The 16,203-nt window shown below is 52.6% G+C and overlaps 1 protein-coding gene and 1 long non-coding RNA gene across 2 annotated transcripts in view; one reads left to right on the forward strand and one right to left on the reverse strand.

Annotated features, from left to right (window-relative positions):
* The window catches only part of IGSF21 (immunoglobin superfamily member 21), a 271,583-nt gene that overhangs the window by 147,335 nt on the left and 108,045 nt on the right, over positions 1-16,203 (reverse strand). Inside the window, exon 2 of the mRNA XM_081576094.1 lies at positions 227-339. Coding sequence (XP_081432220.1) covers positions 227-339 — 113 coding nt within the window. The remainder of the gene's footprint in view (positions 1-226; positions 340-16,203) is intronic.
* LOC145540900 (uncharacterized) lies at positions 2,699-9,822 on the forward strand. The gene is made up of 2 exons (XR_014078624.1): positions 2,699-2,795; positions 8,047-9,822. It is a non-coding gene; the product is annotated as an uncharacterized LOC145540900 (long non-coding RNA).

Consider the following 16,203-nt stretch of genomic DNA (forward strand, 5'->3'; position numbering starts at 1 on the left):
CAGGACAAGATAGACCCTGAGGTCAGAAGGGAAGACTGGGCAGAGGGATCTTTATGGAGGGTTTCAGCAAAGGACAGGGGTCAGGCAGAGGGCACAGGACAGCTCAGGGCTGGTGAGGGCTGAGGGCATTGCCAGTCCCACGAGGGTCTCCAGAGAGGCTCCGGGGACTCTACCCCCGGTCCTGGTCAGAGGTACGGGGCGGGGAGGGACCGCGGAGGTGACTTACCCGGTACCACACGATCTCGCGCATGCGGCCATCGGTCTTGAAGTTACACTTCAAGGTCACGGCATCACCAGCCACCACGGGCGGGAGAGGCTCAATGTTGACAGTCAAGTAGCCTGTGGAGGAGAGGGGAGAGGGTGGTGAGGGTGTGAGCGGACCCGGGGGGCGGGGCGCACGGGTGCGGAGGGGGCCTCCCCGGCTGCAGGCGCGGTGGGCCCGGCGCCCACGTGGGCGGGGCGGGAGCGGCGCCGCCCTCCTCACTTCCTCCGCACTGGTGCCTCCCTCTCCGAGAACCTCCCCGGCCCTCAGGACCCCGCCGACCCTGCAGACCTCCCCGACCCTGCAGACCTCCCTGGGAGGAACCGTCCCGTGAGAGCAGGCCCTGCTGACTCCTGGAGGAAGCGCTTCGGTGTGTTTCTGTAAGATGCCCCAGACCTTAGAGCCAACGCCGCTCCTCCCCCCTTTTTTTAGAAAGCTGTAAGAAATGAACAGGCTGAAACACATTTCCAAGGGCTTCCCTGAGGGCTCAGATGGTAAAGAATCTGCTTGCAACGCAGGAGACCCAGGTTCGACTTCTGGGTTGGGAAGATCCCCTGGAGGAGGGCATGGCCACCCACTCCAGTATTCTTGCCTGGAGAATCCCACGGACAGAGGAGCCTGGCGGGTTACAGTCCATGGGGTTGGGAAGAGTCAGACAGGACTCAGCGGCTAACACTAGCATTTCCAAACCTATTTAAATATGGGTCCCTTAGCCAACCCTTAAACCCCATCAGCATCCCACGCACCCAGAACCTGGAACGCCAATTTGGTGTTCTAGGTACTTCTTCATTTCCAGCCTCAAAAAATTTCTCCCGGTGAGAGAGGAAGAGAGACCCGGGAAGCTACTGTTTTGCTTCCTGAGTCCCCAAGCCCCCATCACACACACCTTGCAACCCTGGGCCACGGTGGGGGTGGGGGTGGTGTGAGTGGTGACTGGCTGATTACCTGGGAAGGAGTCTCGATTGTCCGCAAGCACAGATGGTGTTTCTCACACACCAGCTGTCCCCGGAATCCCTGCCCAGCTCCCAGGAGCTGGGGCTCTGCTCCTGGTAGACACGCCCGGGCAACACTGATGCCTCCTCACCAAAGTCCAGCCTGCTGAGTCCTCTGACCCACCCCTCTGCCTCCCAAAGCCCCATCCTGAGGGCAAGGAACCCGCTCCAGCTTGGCGGGGGATCTCATTCTTGGGCTGATCATCCAGGCTCATCGGATTGGCTTCCTGCCGGTTGATATCCAACCATTGATCTAATGGATCAATCCAGTCTGATTGTCTTAATGAGAAAACTAGCCAGAATGGGTTCAGGGATTTCAATTGTGCAGGCAACCTGAGCAGATGGAGCCCAGGGGTCTGACCCCTGCCTGGAACTTAATGGTTACAACATTCTGCGGGGGGAAAAAAAAAAAAAAGAATCGACCTCGAGGGGATCAATTTGGAAGCTGGAGGCAGACTCGACCAGTGTGGTCCAAAACTTCAGTTCCCAGTGCCCAGGGCAAGGAGGGGGAGGTTGGGGCTCACCCAAGGTGGCCTCTAACTTAGATCAAAGGTCAGGCTCGCAGGGAGCCCCACAGAACATATGACCGAACTAACTGGAAGGAAAGACGGTCTTCTGCCCCCTTCTCTCCTCATTTATTCTGCCCCAGATTTTGCTCCCACCTGCTCTGAGCAGGCCCTGGGCCGTATCCAGGAAGTAGAATGGCTTGAGCATTGCCTTGCTCTCTGGGAATGGACAGTGGAGGGGCAGATTCACAACACAACCCCACTGGACTAGGGTGATGATAGGGCACCGTGAGGGACTAGGGGAGGGAAGAGGGGAAACCTGACCCAGCCTGGATGGTCAGTGACGTCCCCAAGCCCAGCCGGCGCCAAACCATGAGAAACAAAGAGGCCGGCTGCCGGAGGATAAACCCCAATGGGAGGGAGGACTCTGGGGCAAGCCAAGTGTGATACAGTAATAGTGGTTCCCATTTCCATGGCACCCATTCTCTGCCAGACACTGGACTTCGTGCTTAATACACACTCACTCACTTAATTGTCATGACAGTCCTAGGAGAGAGGAGCTAGTATTATTCTGACTTCCCACATGGAAACAGAAAGGCTAAGTAACCTGCTGAGATCACGTAGCTATAAGTGGCAGAGCTGGGATTCAAACCCAGACCTTCTGATTCTATTATGACTGCCATTCTGCAATGCTACACAGAGCTAATGATGCAAGCAGTCAGGATGGGCCAGCGAACACTTCCCATCCAGCCCTGGGGAGAACAGGGGTGTGTTGCTGGGGGTAGGGCGCCTGACAGGAGACCAGGACCTGGTCCCCTTCTTTATGGTTCCCAGCCTTGACCCAATGCCCACCTTTCTAGTAGGGCTACCTTAACCCTGGGGTGGAGGGGCATGTCTCACTTTTGGAACTACAACTGAGATGAGCATCATTTGTCCAGATGGCTGAGGAGCTCAAGACAAGAGAATGATCCCTCCCACTGGAAGGGGACAGAAAGGACAGGTTCTCATATGCATAAATCTTCCAGCCAGCCCAAGGTGGGTACAGATGGTGTAGGCATGTGAGGCGGGCCGGAGGGGATGCCAACTTGCAGGGTCACCGTTTCCTTTGAGCCCTGAGGGAATCACAGGTGCGAGTCCAGTGGGCATCGGAGGAAATGGTGGAAGCTCTGGTTTGTATTGAGAATCTGTTCACTTCCAGTCCATCCTATAGGAGATCAGCCCTGAATATTCATGGGAAGGACTGATGCTGAAGCTGAAGCTCCAATACTTTGACCACCTGATGCAAAGAGCCAGCTCATCAGGAAAACACCCTGATGCTGGGAAAGATTGAAGACAGGAGGAGAAGGGGACAACTCATCCTCTCATTTCTGCTGTACAGCAGCGTGACTCAGTGACACACACACACACACACACACACACACACACACACACACACACATTCTTCTTCATATTCTTTTCTGTTGTGGTTCGTCACAGGGTGTTGAATACAGTTCCCTGTGCTGTACGATAGGTCCTTCTTGTTTATCCATCCTGTATATAATAGTTTGCCTCTGCTAATCCCAGATTCCCAATCCTTCCCTCCCGTTCCCCCTCCCCCCTGGCAACCACAAGTCTGTTCTCTGTATAGAACGGGGCTCTTGGGGTCTCCTCTCTTTAGTCTGTCCTCTGCTTTGTGGGGAGGACTCCTCATGGGTCTCCTGGCTCTGACCCCAGAAGGGGATGAGATGAGATGAGGATGAGATGGTTGGAGGGCATACCTGACTCAATGGACATTAGAGCAAACTCGGGGAAATAGTGAAAGACAGGGAAGCCTGGAGTGCTGCGGTCCATGGGGCTGCCAAGAGTCGGACATGACTTAGTGGCTGACTGAACAGCTACATTCACTTCCTGGTACTATTCCAGACACTAGGGATACAATAATGAGAATAGGCACATCCTGCAGATGTTCCAGCAGAAAAGGCAACAGCCAAAGGAACAAATGATGGGAAATGTGCCCGGTGTAATGTGATGTAATATGTAATAAGTGTAATGAAGAAAAGAGAATCAGGGTAAAGCAAAAGAGAGTCATGGGAGAAGGGTTGATCTGGACAGGGTGCAACCCAGGAGGCCTTTCTGAAAGGGCCAAAGTAAAGGAAAGTGTGAGCCACGTGTGAGTCTAGGGAGCGAGCATTGCAGATAGAAGACATCACACATGCAAAGGCCCTGAGACTGGAGTGTGCTTTTGATTCTCCAAACAGACAGTGGTGGGAAACCTTTTTGTACCATTGTGTCCTCTGAAGCCCATCCATGACTGAGCATCTCGTAGGACCAGGATGAGGGTAGGGCAAGTGAGGTGCCTAGCGTGCTAGATTTAAGGAGGCGGCTCGCCTCCCCGAGTCCCTGCCCCGCTGAAGTCCTTTGGAAAAAACACTAGCAAGCGCCGCCCTCAGGAAGTGACTGTGGCTCCCACTCTTGAAGACTCCTTACTTGAAGGCACAAAGGGTGGGGAGTGGGGGTGAACTGCTCCCAGCTGAGGACCCTCCTCTTCTTGGACCCCCCTGGGAGCGGCTAGGGCAGAGTAGGGGTAGGCCAGGCCACAGAAGAGGCAGGAGGTCTCAGTTCTAAGGATTAAAACCTCCTTCCCTGGGCACAGGACACTTTCTGGATTTCCCAGAAATTTCCCTCCCACTTTTCCACTGGCTCTTGCAGCTGCCTGCCTGTGCCTTCCTTGTAAGATGCTGCAATTCCCGCGTAGGTCACACTGGAGGGGGACTGTCTGTTTGCACATCTGCCTCTCCTTCTGGAAAGTGAGTTTCATTAATATCAGTGGAGTATTGAAATAAGCATGTGAGTGCTGCTTTTTGAGCTTCCCTCGGGGCAGGCAGTCTCAGTCCTCATACCACCCGTGTGTACCTCTCTGTCTCAAAGGAAGCGTGGAGGTCGGAGGGATGAAGGGTCCGACTCGGTGCTGCTGCCAGGTAAGCAGCAAAGCTGGGATTTGAACCCAGATCTGTCTGACTCAGTGGCCAGTCTTTCCTTTGCTACTGCCCGGAGCAGTCATGAAACTTGCAGGTCGCGTGAAGATTCTGGGGCTTGCCTGTGACTGACCGTTGCGTCGACTGCATCTTCAGCAGAGGCCTGGCTCTCAGGTGGGGAAGATGAACAGGGAGAGACGGAGACTGCAGACACAGTGGTCTGGAGTGGGGTCAGGCCCCCAGCGACGGATGGGGGGCCCTGTTCCCTCCAGGCTTGAGAGCTTGACCACGAACCTTGGGCTCTCTGGAGCTTTCCTAGCCAAGGCCAGGACAAGCTTCAGGCAATGCGTGGGCTCTAACTGTTGGGTCTGGAGGCAGCATCAATGGCTGGGACGGGAGGGAAGAGCAGGTGGCAAGGCGACTTTCTGACCTATGTGCGGGGCAAGGATTGCATTAGCCCGTCAACACCCGGGTCACAGGTGAGAAATCACCTTCCCAAACAGACACACGCTGGAGAGGGAAGAGCCGGGGCTCGTGGCCAAGGAGTGTTTTGCAAAAGAAAAACACAGTGAAAGTTCTCCTCTAGGCCCAGCCAACGTCCCTTCAGCTCCTATTTCCCAGGTTTTCACCACCTTCTGAAGACCTGCCTTGGTTCTTTTTCTGAAAATACCCTCCCCCACCTCCTTCGCTTCTCCTGCCCACAGACTTTCAGCGAATTTGTAGTCAATTATCTGGTTCAAGTTACTCGCCCACCACGGTGTCATCGTCCGGGCAGGTTACATGGCCGCTGAGGACTCAGTTTCCCCATGTGTAATGCTGACGTCCCCATGGTGAAGCATGTTTTAGGAGTTTGTTCATCATGAGGAGTCCTGCCTACAGCGGGCACCCCCGAGCCTCCGCCAGATCCCTCTTCCCTCCGGGTCCCCACTGTCCAGCTGAGGAAGGACGGTCCCTGGATGGAAGTGGGAGGAGTGGGATCTGACCTTTGGAAGCCAGTCAGGGTGGGAGGAGATTCAGGGCTGACGCTCTCAGCCAGGTGTCCCATCCGGACCGGGATCAGAGCCAGGAGACCCATGAGGAGTCCTCCCCACAAAGCAGCTGCTCCTGCTAAGTTGCTTCAGTCATGTCCAGCTCTATGCAACCCCATAGACAGCAGCCCACCAGGGTCCGCCGTCCCTGGGATTCTCCAGGCAAGAATACTGGAGTGGGTGCCATTTCCTTCCCCAGTGCATGAAAGTGAAAAGTGAAAGTGAAGTCGCTCAGTCATGTTTGACTCTTAGCGACCCCATGGACTGCAGCCCACAAAGCAGAGGACAGGCTAAAGAGAAGAGACCCCCAAAGCCCCGTTCTATGCAGAGAACAGACTTGTGGTTGCCAGCGGGGAGGAGGCGGGGGAGGGAAGGGTTGGGAATTTAGGATTAGCCAATGCAAACTGCTACGTACAGGATGGATAAACAAGAAGGACCTATTGTACAGCACAGGGAACTGTATTCAACACCCTGTGACAAACCACAATGGAAAAGAATATGAAGAAGGGTGTGTGTGTGTGTGTTACTGAGTCACGCTGCTCTACAGCAGAAGATAAACACAACGTAAATCAACTATACTTCAATAATTTTTTTAAACTAAAATATAAATAAAATCATGCACACGTGAAAAAAGAGCCCCCTTCTGCCAGGATCGCTGAATCAAGCCCTTGGACGGGTGGGAAGGGCAGGGATGGGAGAGATGGGTTCACACAGCTGCCAGGAGGCAGCGGATCCAGGGGAACAAGCACAAGAGATGAGTTGTGGGCTCAGCTGTGAGGCCCAGCGGCTCTGGCACCTCGGGTGGGCCACCCCTCTCTCTGGGCCTGTTTTTTCTCATCTGCAAAATGAGGGGTGAACTGTATTTTGGGGGTCTTCCAGCTCTGATCAGTCCATGTCACATGTTCACTGAGCTCAAATCCTGACACCGTCATTGCATATACGACTTGACTCCATTTCTCTGAGACGTGAACTCGTCCATGAATCAGCCACCAGCTAAAGACGGAGATCTGTCTTTCTCGGCATTAAATTTGCCACCAATCAGCCTTGATGCGTGAGACCCCACCCCACCCCCTGGCCCCCACCAAGCACAGTATCAAGAAGCAGGATCACGAGTGGAAACGGATTCATCTTAACTAAGCAGTTCATTATCCCGAACGGGACCGTCACTCTCGCCCTCTATCTCTGACAGCATTTATGCCGCTCCTGCTAAGACACATTTAGCAAAATCACAGGCAATATTTAGGAATCGGGCACCCTCCCAATGAGGTGATGACAGACGGCTCCTCTATCCAGAAACTCTCCTGGCGACATCCCAGCATCGCTCCCTCCCTTTTCCCAACTTGGGGTGGGGGATGTGTCCAGAGGGCCGGCTCATGTCTGGCCCCAGGATAGATGGCGGTCAGGGAGGGCTTCCGTGGGAAGGGCACAGGCCCGCTGTGATTTAGTGAAAAGAGGCATGAATTACATCAGGGTGACCGGATGGCTGAGTCTGCCCAGGACCAAGGGGTTTCCTGGGACAAGTGCTTTCAATGCTAAAACTAAAAAGTCCCCAGCAAACCAAGACAAGTTGGTCACCATAGTTACACGCCTACCATGGCCACGGCAATGGCTAAATCACTAAACCTCTCCACCTGTTTCAGTCAGTAGGGACCCCATGCCTCCCAGCTGTAGGGACTAGTGAGAGGAAACGCTGACCTCCTTCCCCAGCCCGTACTTCCTCATAAACGTTTGGTAGATGCTGGCGCTACTTAAGGATGTAACTTGTGAGATGAGGGTTTGTCTTGGGCTTCCTGCGTCCATGGATGCCCTTCAATCCTCCTCCACCAGCAGCAGCCAGTGTGCTTTCTTTAAAATGTGCTCCCTGGCCTTGGAAAGGGCCTCCAGAGCGTCCCATCGCTCCATAGAAAGGGAGGTGGGCTGGCCCAGGCTCGGGTCTCAAGGCCCAGCCAGGTCCTGCTGTGTCTGCTTTTCATCGTGTGTGGACGCTGACTCCTCTCTGGGCCCAGTACAGGTGTCCCCTCTGCCCCAAGGCCTCACCCTTGCTCATCCTTCAAGGAGTCACAGAAGTCTCACTTTCACAAGAAAACTCTCCTTGACTCCCCAGGTTATCACAGTCCCCCCAAACACCCCTCCCTTTCTACCACTTTGGACACTTGAAATTACTTGTAATGAGGTGTTCACTGTACGTTCTCCATATGCAAGGCCACTAACTGTTTCTATTTGTGTTACCTCTATGGCTAGAATAGTGCCCAGATCTGAGTATGTGTTGAAGGAAGAAACAAATGAATTCTGCCCTTCCTCTAGGCTGTTCCGTAATGAGAGTGGACGGTGTTCCCAGGAGGGCCTTCTCAGAAGCGTCTCGTCCCTGTGGTCCGAGGCAGCCCCAGCTGAAGGCGCCATGACTCCAGATGTCTCCTGGACCTGCCTCTTTGACCGCATCTGCTTGGATTGATGCTGATGTCATCTGAGAGCATCCTCTAGGGCTCCTCACAGAGGCCAGGCAGGAAGCCGCTCTTGGTGAGTGGCCGCCCCATCAGGGATGGTAGGATACGAGACATAAGAAGGGAGTCAACAGATGGCACAGAGGGTAGAGCAGAGGCCACAGGCTGCGGAATCCACACACAGCAGCACTCGGTGAACCAGCGGGGCTCTGGAGCAGGAACGTGGGCGGCCATCTAAGCAAGGCGACGGCTAGAGCCGGCGGGCTCAGGGCCAGGGGCCAGAGCTGCTGCTGCATCTGAACAGTGTCCTGTCTCTCCTGGAACACGGTGCTGAGCTGGGGTCCTGCCTCCCTCGCTCCTCCTGTAGCCTGCCCGCCAGCAGAGGTAACCTGGTACCTTGCAGCAGATGGGCTGTGTGCATATGCGCTGAGGCACTTCAGTGGTGCCTGACTCTTTGCGACCCCATGGAGCCCGCCAGGCTCCTCTGTCCGTGGGATTCTCCAGGCAAGAATACTGGAGTGGGTTGCCGTGCCCTCCTCAGGGTATCTGCCCAAACCCAGGGATCGAATCTGTGTCTCCTGTGGCTCCTGCATCGCTGGAGGGCTCTTTACGGCTGAGCCACTGGGGAACCTGCTGGTCTACTGCCCTGCATCCCAGCTGGTCTCTCTGGCCCACCTTCACCCCTGCCCATACCTCTGCCTCATTCGCCCCCCACGCAGCGAACCCTGCTGACCCCCGGCTCCTCCGCGGTCACCCCTCCCTCAGGGCCCTGGCACCTGCTGCCCCCGCCCCGGGGCACTCTCCCCCAGACGCCGACGTGGCTCCAGTCCTCAATCCCTCCTCTGCTCAAATGCCTCTGCGGCGGGGAAGCCTTTTCTGATCATCCTGTCTATATAAGATTGCATCCTTATTCTCTAACTCTCTACCCTGCGCTTCTCTTTTTAAAATATTTATGACTACCGGATATATATTTATTTGCTTATTATCTGCTGATCTCTCACCCCCACCCCCGCAACTCCAGTACCCAACGGGGCTGCAAGCTCCACGCGAGCAGAGGCTGTGTGTGTGTGTGTGTGTGTGTGTGTGTGTGAGAGAATCCTTTTTCTTTTTCCTGTTGCTCAGGTTGGATCATTCCTGTTGGTCTATTTCAAGTCTGCTGTATCCTGTTACTGAGTCTACCCAGTGAGTCTTTAAATTTCAGTTACTGTACTTTTCATTTCTAAAATTTCTATTTGGCTCTTCTTTATATCCTTTATTTCTTTACAGAACCTTTGTGTGATTTGTTTCAAGATGATTTGTGATTGTTTCTTCAAGCAGTTTTGTTACCTTAAAGTCCTTGTTAGATAATCCCAGCGCAGGTGTTAATCTCATCATTGGTGTCTACTAATCAGCTTTTCTTGGGTGAGTTGAGATGTTTGCAGTTGTTTGTAAGTCATGATGTCATGTGATTTTTAGTTTGTGTCATGAACATTTTAATATTACTCTGTGAGACTCTCAGTCTTACTTATTGTTCTTCCCCAAACTGCTTGCTAGTTTCTATGTTTCAGATTTTTCAAATAGATGTCCACACATTCTGTCTAGGTCTCATACCTGAATTAACGGAAAATAAAAAGATGCTGGTCTTGACTCCATTTCACCATAACCAGAAATCCTTGGGTTTGTGGGTTTTAATCACTACTTTATCCCTTAGAACAGTTCCTGGCACATAATAGTAGCTCAATAAATATGTGTTAAATGAATGAAAATAAGCAAATGAACAGGCAGTGTCTGGCCTCTTTCAAAGGATATCTATAATTATTATCTCATTGATTGTCATCACAACCCTGGGGAATAACAACCCCAATGTGGAATTGAGGAGACTGAGGCTCAGAGATGTGGAATGACTTCCTCATGATCACACAGAACCAGGCTTGGCAGGAAGGTCCTTTGATCTGAACGCACCGCTCTTCCACCACCCACGGGAGGCCCCGTCCCTTTCTTCCAAGTGGAGAAGCTGAGAACAGGAGTGGGTAGAGGGATGAGGTGCCCAGAAGCACTCGAGAAATCTTTCTTGGGGTGCAGTGGGTCACACACCAGTTAGACCAGCAGAACACAGAACTTCCATTCGGAGCAGGAGGATGACTGATGGCTGAGGCCATGTTCAATTCCTGACACACTGTCCTCTGAACCCAGCTCTGGACTGTTCCCTTGGCCCAGAAGTGTCTGCCTTGTGTCACCCAAGTCAATACTTGTTGATTCAAAGTAACTAGAGAAGAGTCAAAAGCAATGAAACACCATCTTTCTGTCAGAGGGCAGGAGCTGTTTCTGCCATCAGACTAGACGTTCCCTGAAGACAGAGACAGTGGTTCACCCTCTTCTGTGTCTGGGAGCGTAGAAGTGGTGCAGAGAACTCCAAGGACCCTTCTTCCCTGGAGAACCAGCTTGGACCACATCGAGACTTGACCTGGAGCAGGCAGACCATCGGCTGGTGGCAGCCGCCCCACCAGCTCTGCTCCTGTCAGGGAGGACCGTGGACGTCAGGGTCCCAGGAACTCCTCACGCCACCCTCCCCTTTCTGCGGGGCTGGGGTTTATCTCCACGTGATAACAGGAGCTCCATGCACCACCACCCAAGAAGAAAAGAGGTCACCCCATCTCATGAAGATAAATACCACCGCGAGGCACCGACGACAGCCTCCCTGGATGCTGCACATCGTGTAATTACTACCGTAATAAATATTATTACAACAGACCAATTACTGCAACCATGTCTTTCAGGCAGGTACTGGGGGTTGTGTGAAATACACCCTCCCCTGCTGGGCTAACAGGTGCTCTCAGCCCTCACCTCCTTGTCAGCAGAAGCAGAGGTGGGACAGAGGGTGGAGGGGGCCTTTTAAGGAAAGAAAGCTTCTGAACAAAGAGCAGAGGTTAATAGCTCATTTGTCTCTGAGATGGATCAGTTCTTCCCCTCCAGTGGCTCTCAGAAGTGTGTCTGCCCTCCACCAATCCTGCCTTGGCGTGTGGGCCCTTAAACGCCCCCCCAGGACCCTGGGCAGCCCCCTTGCCGGTCCCCAGTCTCCAGCCCCGTCCCTCCGATGCCTCCACCGCCCTGGAGTCTCAACAGTATTTCTCAGATGCATGTGTGATGACGCCACCTCTCTGGTTAATGTCATGCAATTTCCCCACCCCATTGCCTTCCAATTCAGGATCAAGTTCAGCTTCTGTCATGGCCGACCGGGCCTCTAATGATGTGGCCTCGCTCAGCCTCTCCAACTCAATCCGTCTCTCCCCGTGTCTGCGCCAGCCGCGCAGCAGCCCTCCCAGACGGTCTCAGGCTCTTCTTTTAGCCCGTGCCGTCTCCTCTTCCCGGGTTGCCCTTTCGCTCTCAGTCCCAGGGAAATTTGTACACATCCTTCCACGTTCGACGCCACAGGCACCCCATCCTTGATCTCCAGGAGTCTGACACTCCTTTGCCTAAGAACGTGGGGGAAGCCCTCCTCTAAGAACACAGCCCCCTGTGAACAGCTCAGTCAGAGCCGCTCCACGCCACACTGTCGTATATCATAGGTTCTCTGTGTATGTCTCTGCCCCCAGGCCGGGAGTTTCTTCAGGTCAGGGCCTGGCGTGCATCCCTGTAGGATATTTGGCATGTGATGAGTGTTTCGGCCCGGGTGCTGCACGCGTGAAGTAATGAATGAACTAACACATGAGCACGGCACAGCACTGGGCTTGGTGAATGGTGTAGCCCTGGAGCCCCGCGGCTTAGGCTGCTGCCCAGTGAACTGATGTCACATTTATGACCCAAATCCTTCTTCGTCTACTCGTTGCCTTTAGAATTTAGTCCACAGCCCCTCCCCCACACTCATAGCCTGCTTCTTCTCCAGCTCATCTCTTGCCCCTCTGCCTTTTTTCAAGGGGAGTCTCAGTCATTCTGAATTACTTAGAGCTTCTTAAATATGCTTTGTCTGGCTACTGGGTCCTGGCACCTACCATCCTTTTGCCTGGAATACCTACCGTCACTTTACCCCCATCACTTTGATAAATTCTTCAGATCTTCGTTTAGACACTATTTACCCTAGAGGCTGCCCAAGATATACCCTAACTTCACCTACCCTGCATCCTAAACCCCCAAATCATGTGTAAGTGCCCCTCTCATGGCATCAAAAATAACCCTAACATATTGCATGGGGTCACTCTTTTCTTTTTCTTTTTTGCCAGTCTGTCTGCCACTATTGTGAACTATGAGTTCCTGGAGGATGAGCTCCAAAAGCATGACTCAGTAACTACGTGCTGGCCAGGCTGTTGGCACTGAAGACATACTTAGTGAATGAATGAATGAATGTATGAATGAATGAATCCATGGATGAAGAAATAAAGTCTACAGACATCTTCAGTTAGCCTCACCTTGGCCACAACATCCAATTCTGTTGAGGAAGCAAGATTATTACTATTTTTTGCCTTACTTGATGATGGATTTGCACTCTAAATTTGAACCCTGGAAAGACATCTAGACAGGAAGGCCCCACCCTCAGGCTCCTGGTTCTCACCTCCCCCAGCAGAAAGTCAGCTCAGTTCTGGGCCACTGAGGACCTTAAACATTTTACACTTTTGCAGGGACATGCGCCTGCCACTTTCAGGTGTCCAACGGCTTCCCAAACCTCCCAGACTCTTCTGAAATATTCCCCCTCTGTGATTTCCAGCCAGCTAATCAAATTCCCCTCTGTCAGAGGCAATAGATGCTCAAAAGCCTTGTAGTATTAATGTATTATTCATGACATATGTATTATTTATCATTAGTTTGTTTATTTATTATTAATTTGTGTTTCATTATTGATAATGATGTGGTTCTACTATTAATAAGGCTTGGGAAAGCTGTTCTCTGGCACTTTGGAGACACCTGATGCTTCTCTGATGGATTCTCTGGAGGGTCTGGGGAGCCGGGGGGGGGTCGTTTTTCCTCCCAGTTTGTGGACAGGAGACCCTGAGGCCGGAGAAGGGCAGAGTGTGCTCATTCATTCCTCTTGCCTCTGAGATGCAGGCAAGGCAAGGTGACGCGACCAGGGAAATGGTCCATTAGGCAGCATGCCCTGGGCTGACGGCGAGGCCAAGTGCATAGGCTGCTGCAGGATGCTGATGCTGGACCTGCCGATCAAGCCTCCGTCTGGACCAGCTCGTCCCAGGCCCTGTCGCCCAGGGTCACACTGACGCTGTCCTTGCTTCGCCTGCACACAGTGCCGGCCTGCTCTGTGTCATGTGCTCCCTGGATCACATTTCCTTTTCCTCCCAGAGACTCAGCCAGACTACATTTCCCAGCCTCCCTTGAAGTTTGGTAGGGTCATGTGACTAAAACCTGGCAGAGGAATATGGCTTCCAGGCCGGGCCCCTAGAAATCTCCTGTGCCATCCTCCACACCCTCTCTCTGTATCAGCTGCCTGATGGATACAGAGGAGGATGAAACCAGAAGGTGGAAAAAATCTGGCTATCTGAATGACCAGATGGTATGGAATGTCCTTCTACAGCCCCCAACAGACAGTGATATGAGTGAGAAATAAAATGCTATTGTGTTAATTACAAAAGACTAGAATACTGGAGTGGGTTGCCATTCCCTTCTCCAGGGGGTCTTTCCAACCTAGGGATTGAAGCTGGGTCTCCCGCATTGCAGGCAGATTCTTTACTAGCTGAGCCACTAGGGAAGTCCAAGAATACTGGAGTGGGTAGCCTATCCCTTCTCCAGAGGATCTTCCTGACCCAGGAATCAAACCGGGGTCTCCTGCCTTGCAGGCGGATTCTGTAACAGCTGAGCTACGAGAAAAGCCCACTAATTATAAAAATAACTTTATAATAAATATATTGTATGTAATAAAAACAAATCTATGACAAAGAGAGTTTGTTGAAAAGCAGAGACGTCGTCAGTCAAGGATATGGTCTTCCCAGTGGTCATGTATGGTTGTGAGAACTGGACTGTAAAGAAGGCAGACCGCCAAAGAATTGATGCCTTTGAACTGTGGTGCTAGAGAAGTCTGCTGAGAGTCCCTTAGACATTAAGGAGATCAAACCAGTCAATCGTAAGGGAAATTAACCCTGAATACTCATTGGAAGGACTGAAGCTGAAGCTGAATCTCCAGTATTTTCATCATATGATACAAACAGCTGACTCATTGGAAAAGTCCCTGATGCTGGGAAAGATTGCAGGCAGAAGGAGAAAAGGGTGTCAGAGAATGAGATGGCTGGATGGCATCACTGATGCAATGGACATGGACTTGGGCAAACTATAGGAGATGGTGAAGGACAGGCAGGCCTGGCGTACTGCCGTCCATGGGGTTGCAAAGAGTTGGACACAACTGGGCGACTGAACAATAACAACAACATAATAAACACGTAAATCATTAAAAATAATCATCACTGAGATTTTAAAGTGCTTTGTTCCAGTAGTTATTCTGCTAATACATTCCACTACTATGTTGCACAAAGCATGTACTCTGTAGGTTCTTTATGAAAAAAAAGAAGTGAACAGGCAGATAAATGAACAAGTAACAAAATTAATCAGTGGGTTCAGCTACACTGAGTTGGATACCCAAACCTTAGTTCTTCATCACAGAGAAACACAGGAAAGAGGTGTTTATGATCTTGAATTAAAAGCTTTTTGTCGTATAGATGATAAACTGAGGCACAGAGAAGGGAAGGGCCTTGGCAGAGGTCACAGGGACAATCAAGAAGCAATTAAAGAACAGATCTCGGGTCTCCCAAAGCGTGTCACAGCATTGCCTTCTCTCCGAAGGCCTTTCACCTGATGGCCTGCTGTTCACCCTCCAGCACTTTCTCAGTGTCCTCAGGGTGGGTGGGTGAGGGGAATCACCATTTCTTTATCCCTGAGTCTGTCCAGCATCCAAAGAAAAGCTGAGAGGAAAGCGATGAGAGAATGATGGGCTGCAGGATGCCCATGAGCTGCCCGACTAGCCATGCCCATCTCTGTGGTGGCCTCTCTGGGACAGGGACACCAGGTCAGGGCTGACTCTGTAGCCAACCATGGGGAACCCAGAGGTGGGGCTAAAAGAAAAGGAAACAGCTCCAGACCCTGAAGCCAAAAACCCAGGTTTAGTTCTCATTCTCCCTCTGACACAGAGGGCAGGTTCCTCTGCTTCTCTGGCTGGGCCTCAGTCATCTCACCTGGAAAAGGGTTCATGGTGCTTATTTCTCAGGTCAGTGGTGATGTTAAGAAGGGGCGGGAGAGGGCAAAGTGATCTGAAGAGCAAGAATGGGAAGCTGTGGATATCGTCAGGGACCGCGGGTGCCCAGGGGCTTCCCCGATGGCTCAGCAGGTAAAGAATCTGCCTGTAATGCAGGAGACACAGGAGATGCAGTCTCGATCCCTGGATTGGGAAGATCCCCTGGAGCAGGAAATGGCAACCCACTCCAGTATTCTCGTCTGAAAAATCCCATGGGCAGAAGAACCTGGCAGGCGACAGTCCATGGGGTCGCGGAGTCGGCCGCGACTGAGTGACTTAGCACGCAGACACTGGTGCAAGAGGTTTTAACAGCGGCCTTGGGAGCCAGACAAGTCTGGGACAGCTGCTGACTCTGCCCCAGGCCAGCCCCGAGTGAGGTGTTTCCCTGCCCTAAGATCAGTTTCCACTTCTGCCAATTGGGGATGGTCATCCTCAGTTCTTAGGAGTGGGAGGGGCAGGGGAAAGGCAGACATAGAGAGATGGTCCCGGCAACGGGCCAAGTGCAGTGCCTGGCACCCCAGGGCACCACTGACCTGGAGACCCGGGCATCATGCCCCTACCTGAGCCACCCCGTTTTTCCATGCCCCGCATCCTCTTTCACCAGCAAGGCTGCTTTAAAGAGTTTGCTAGAGAGCTCTGGGGCCAATGACCCCCCCTTTTTTGGGACCGGCTGGATCAGCCTCAGGAGCACAGAGGCTGAGGGGTCCTTACGCTGTTTGGTTTCCTTTACGGAGGTTTCGGAAGCGAAGCGCACAGAGGACCCTTCATCCTCCAACGTCACTCAGCATCACGAGGCCAGATTCGTGAGCAACGGGG

The sequence above is a fragment of the Giraffa tippelskirchi genome, chromosome 3, assembly GCF_054371585.1.
Source record: "Giraffa tippelskirchi isolate mGirTip1 chromosome 3, T2T-mGirTip1v1.2.pri, whole genome shotgun sequence".
Taxonomy (NCBI): domain Eukaryota; kingdom Metazoa; phylum Chordata; class Mammalia; order Artiodactyla; family Giraffidae; genus Giraffa; species Giraffa tippelskirchi.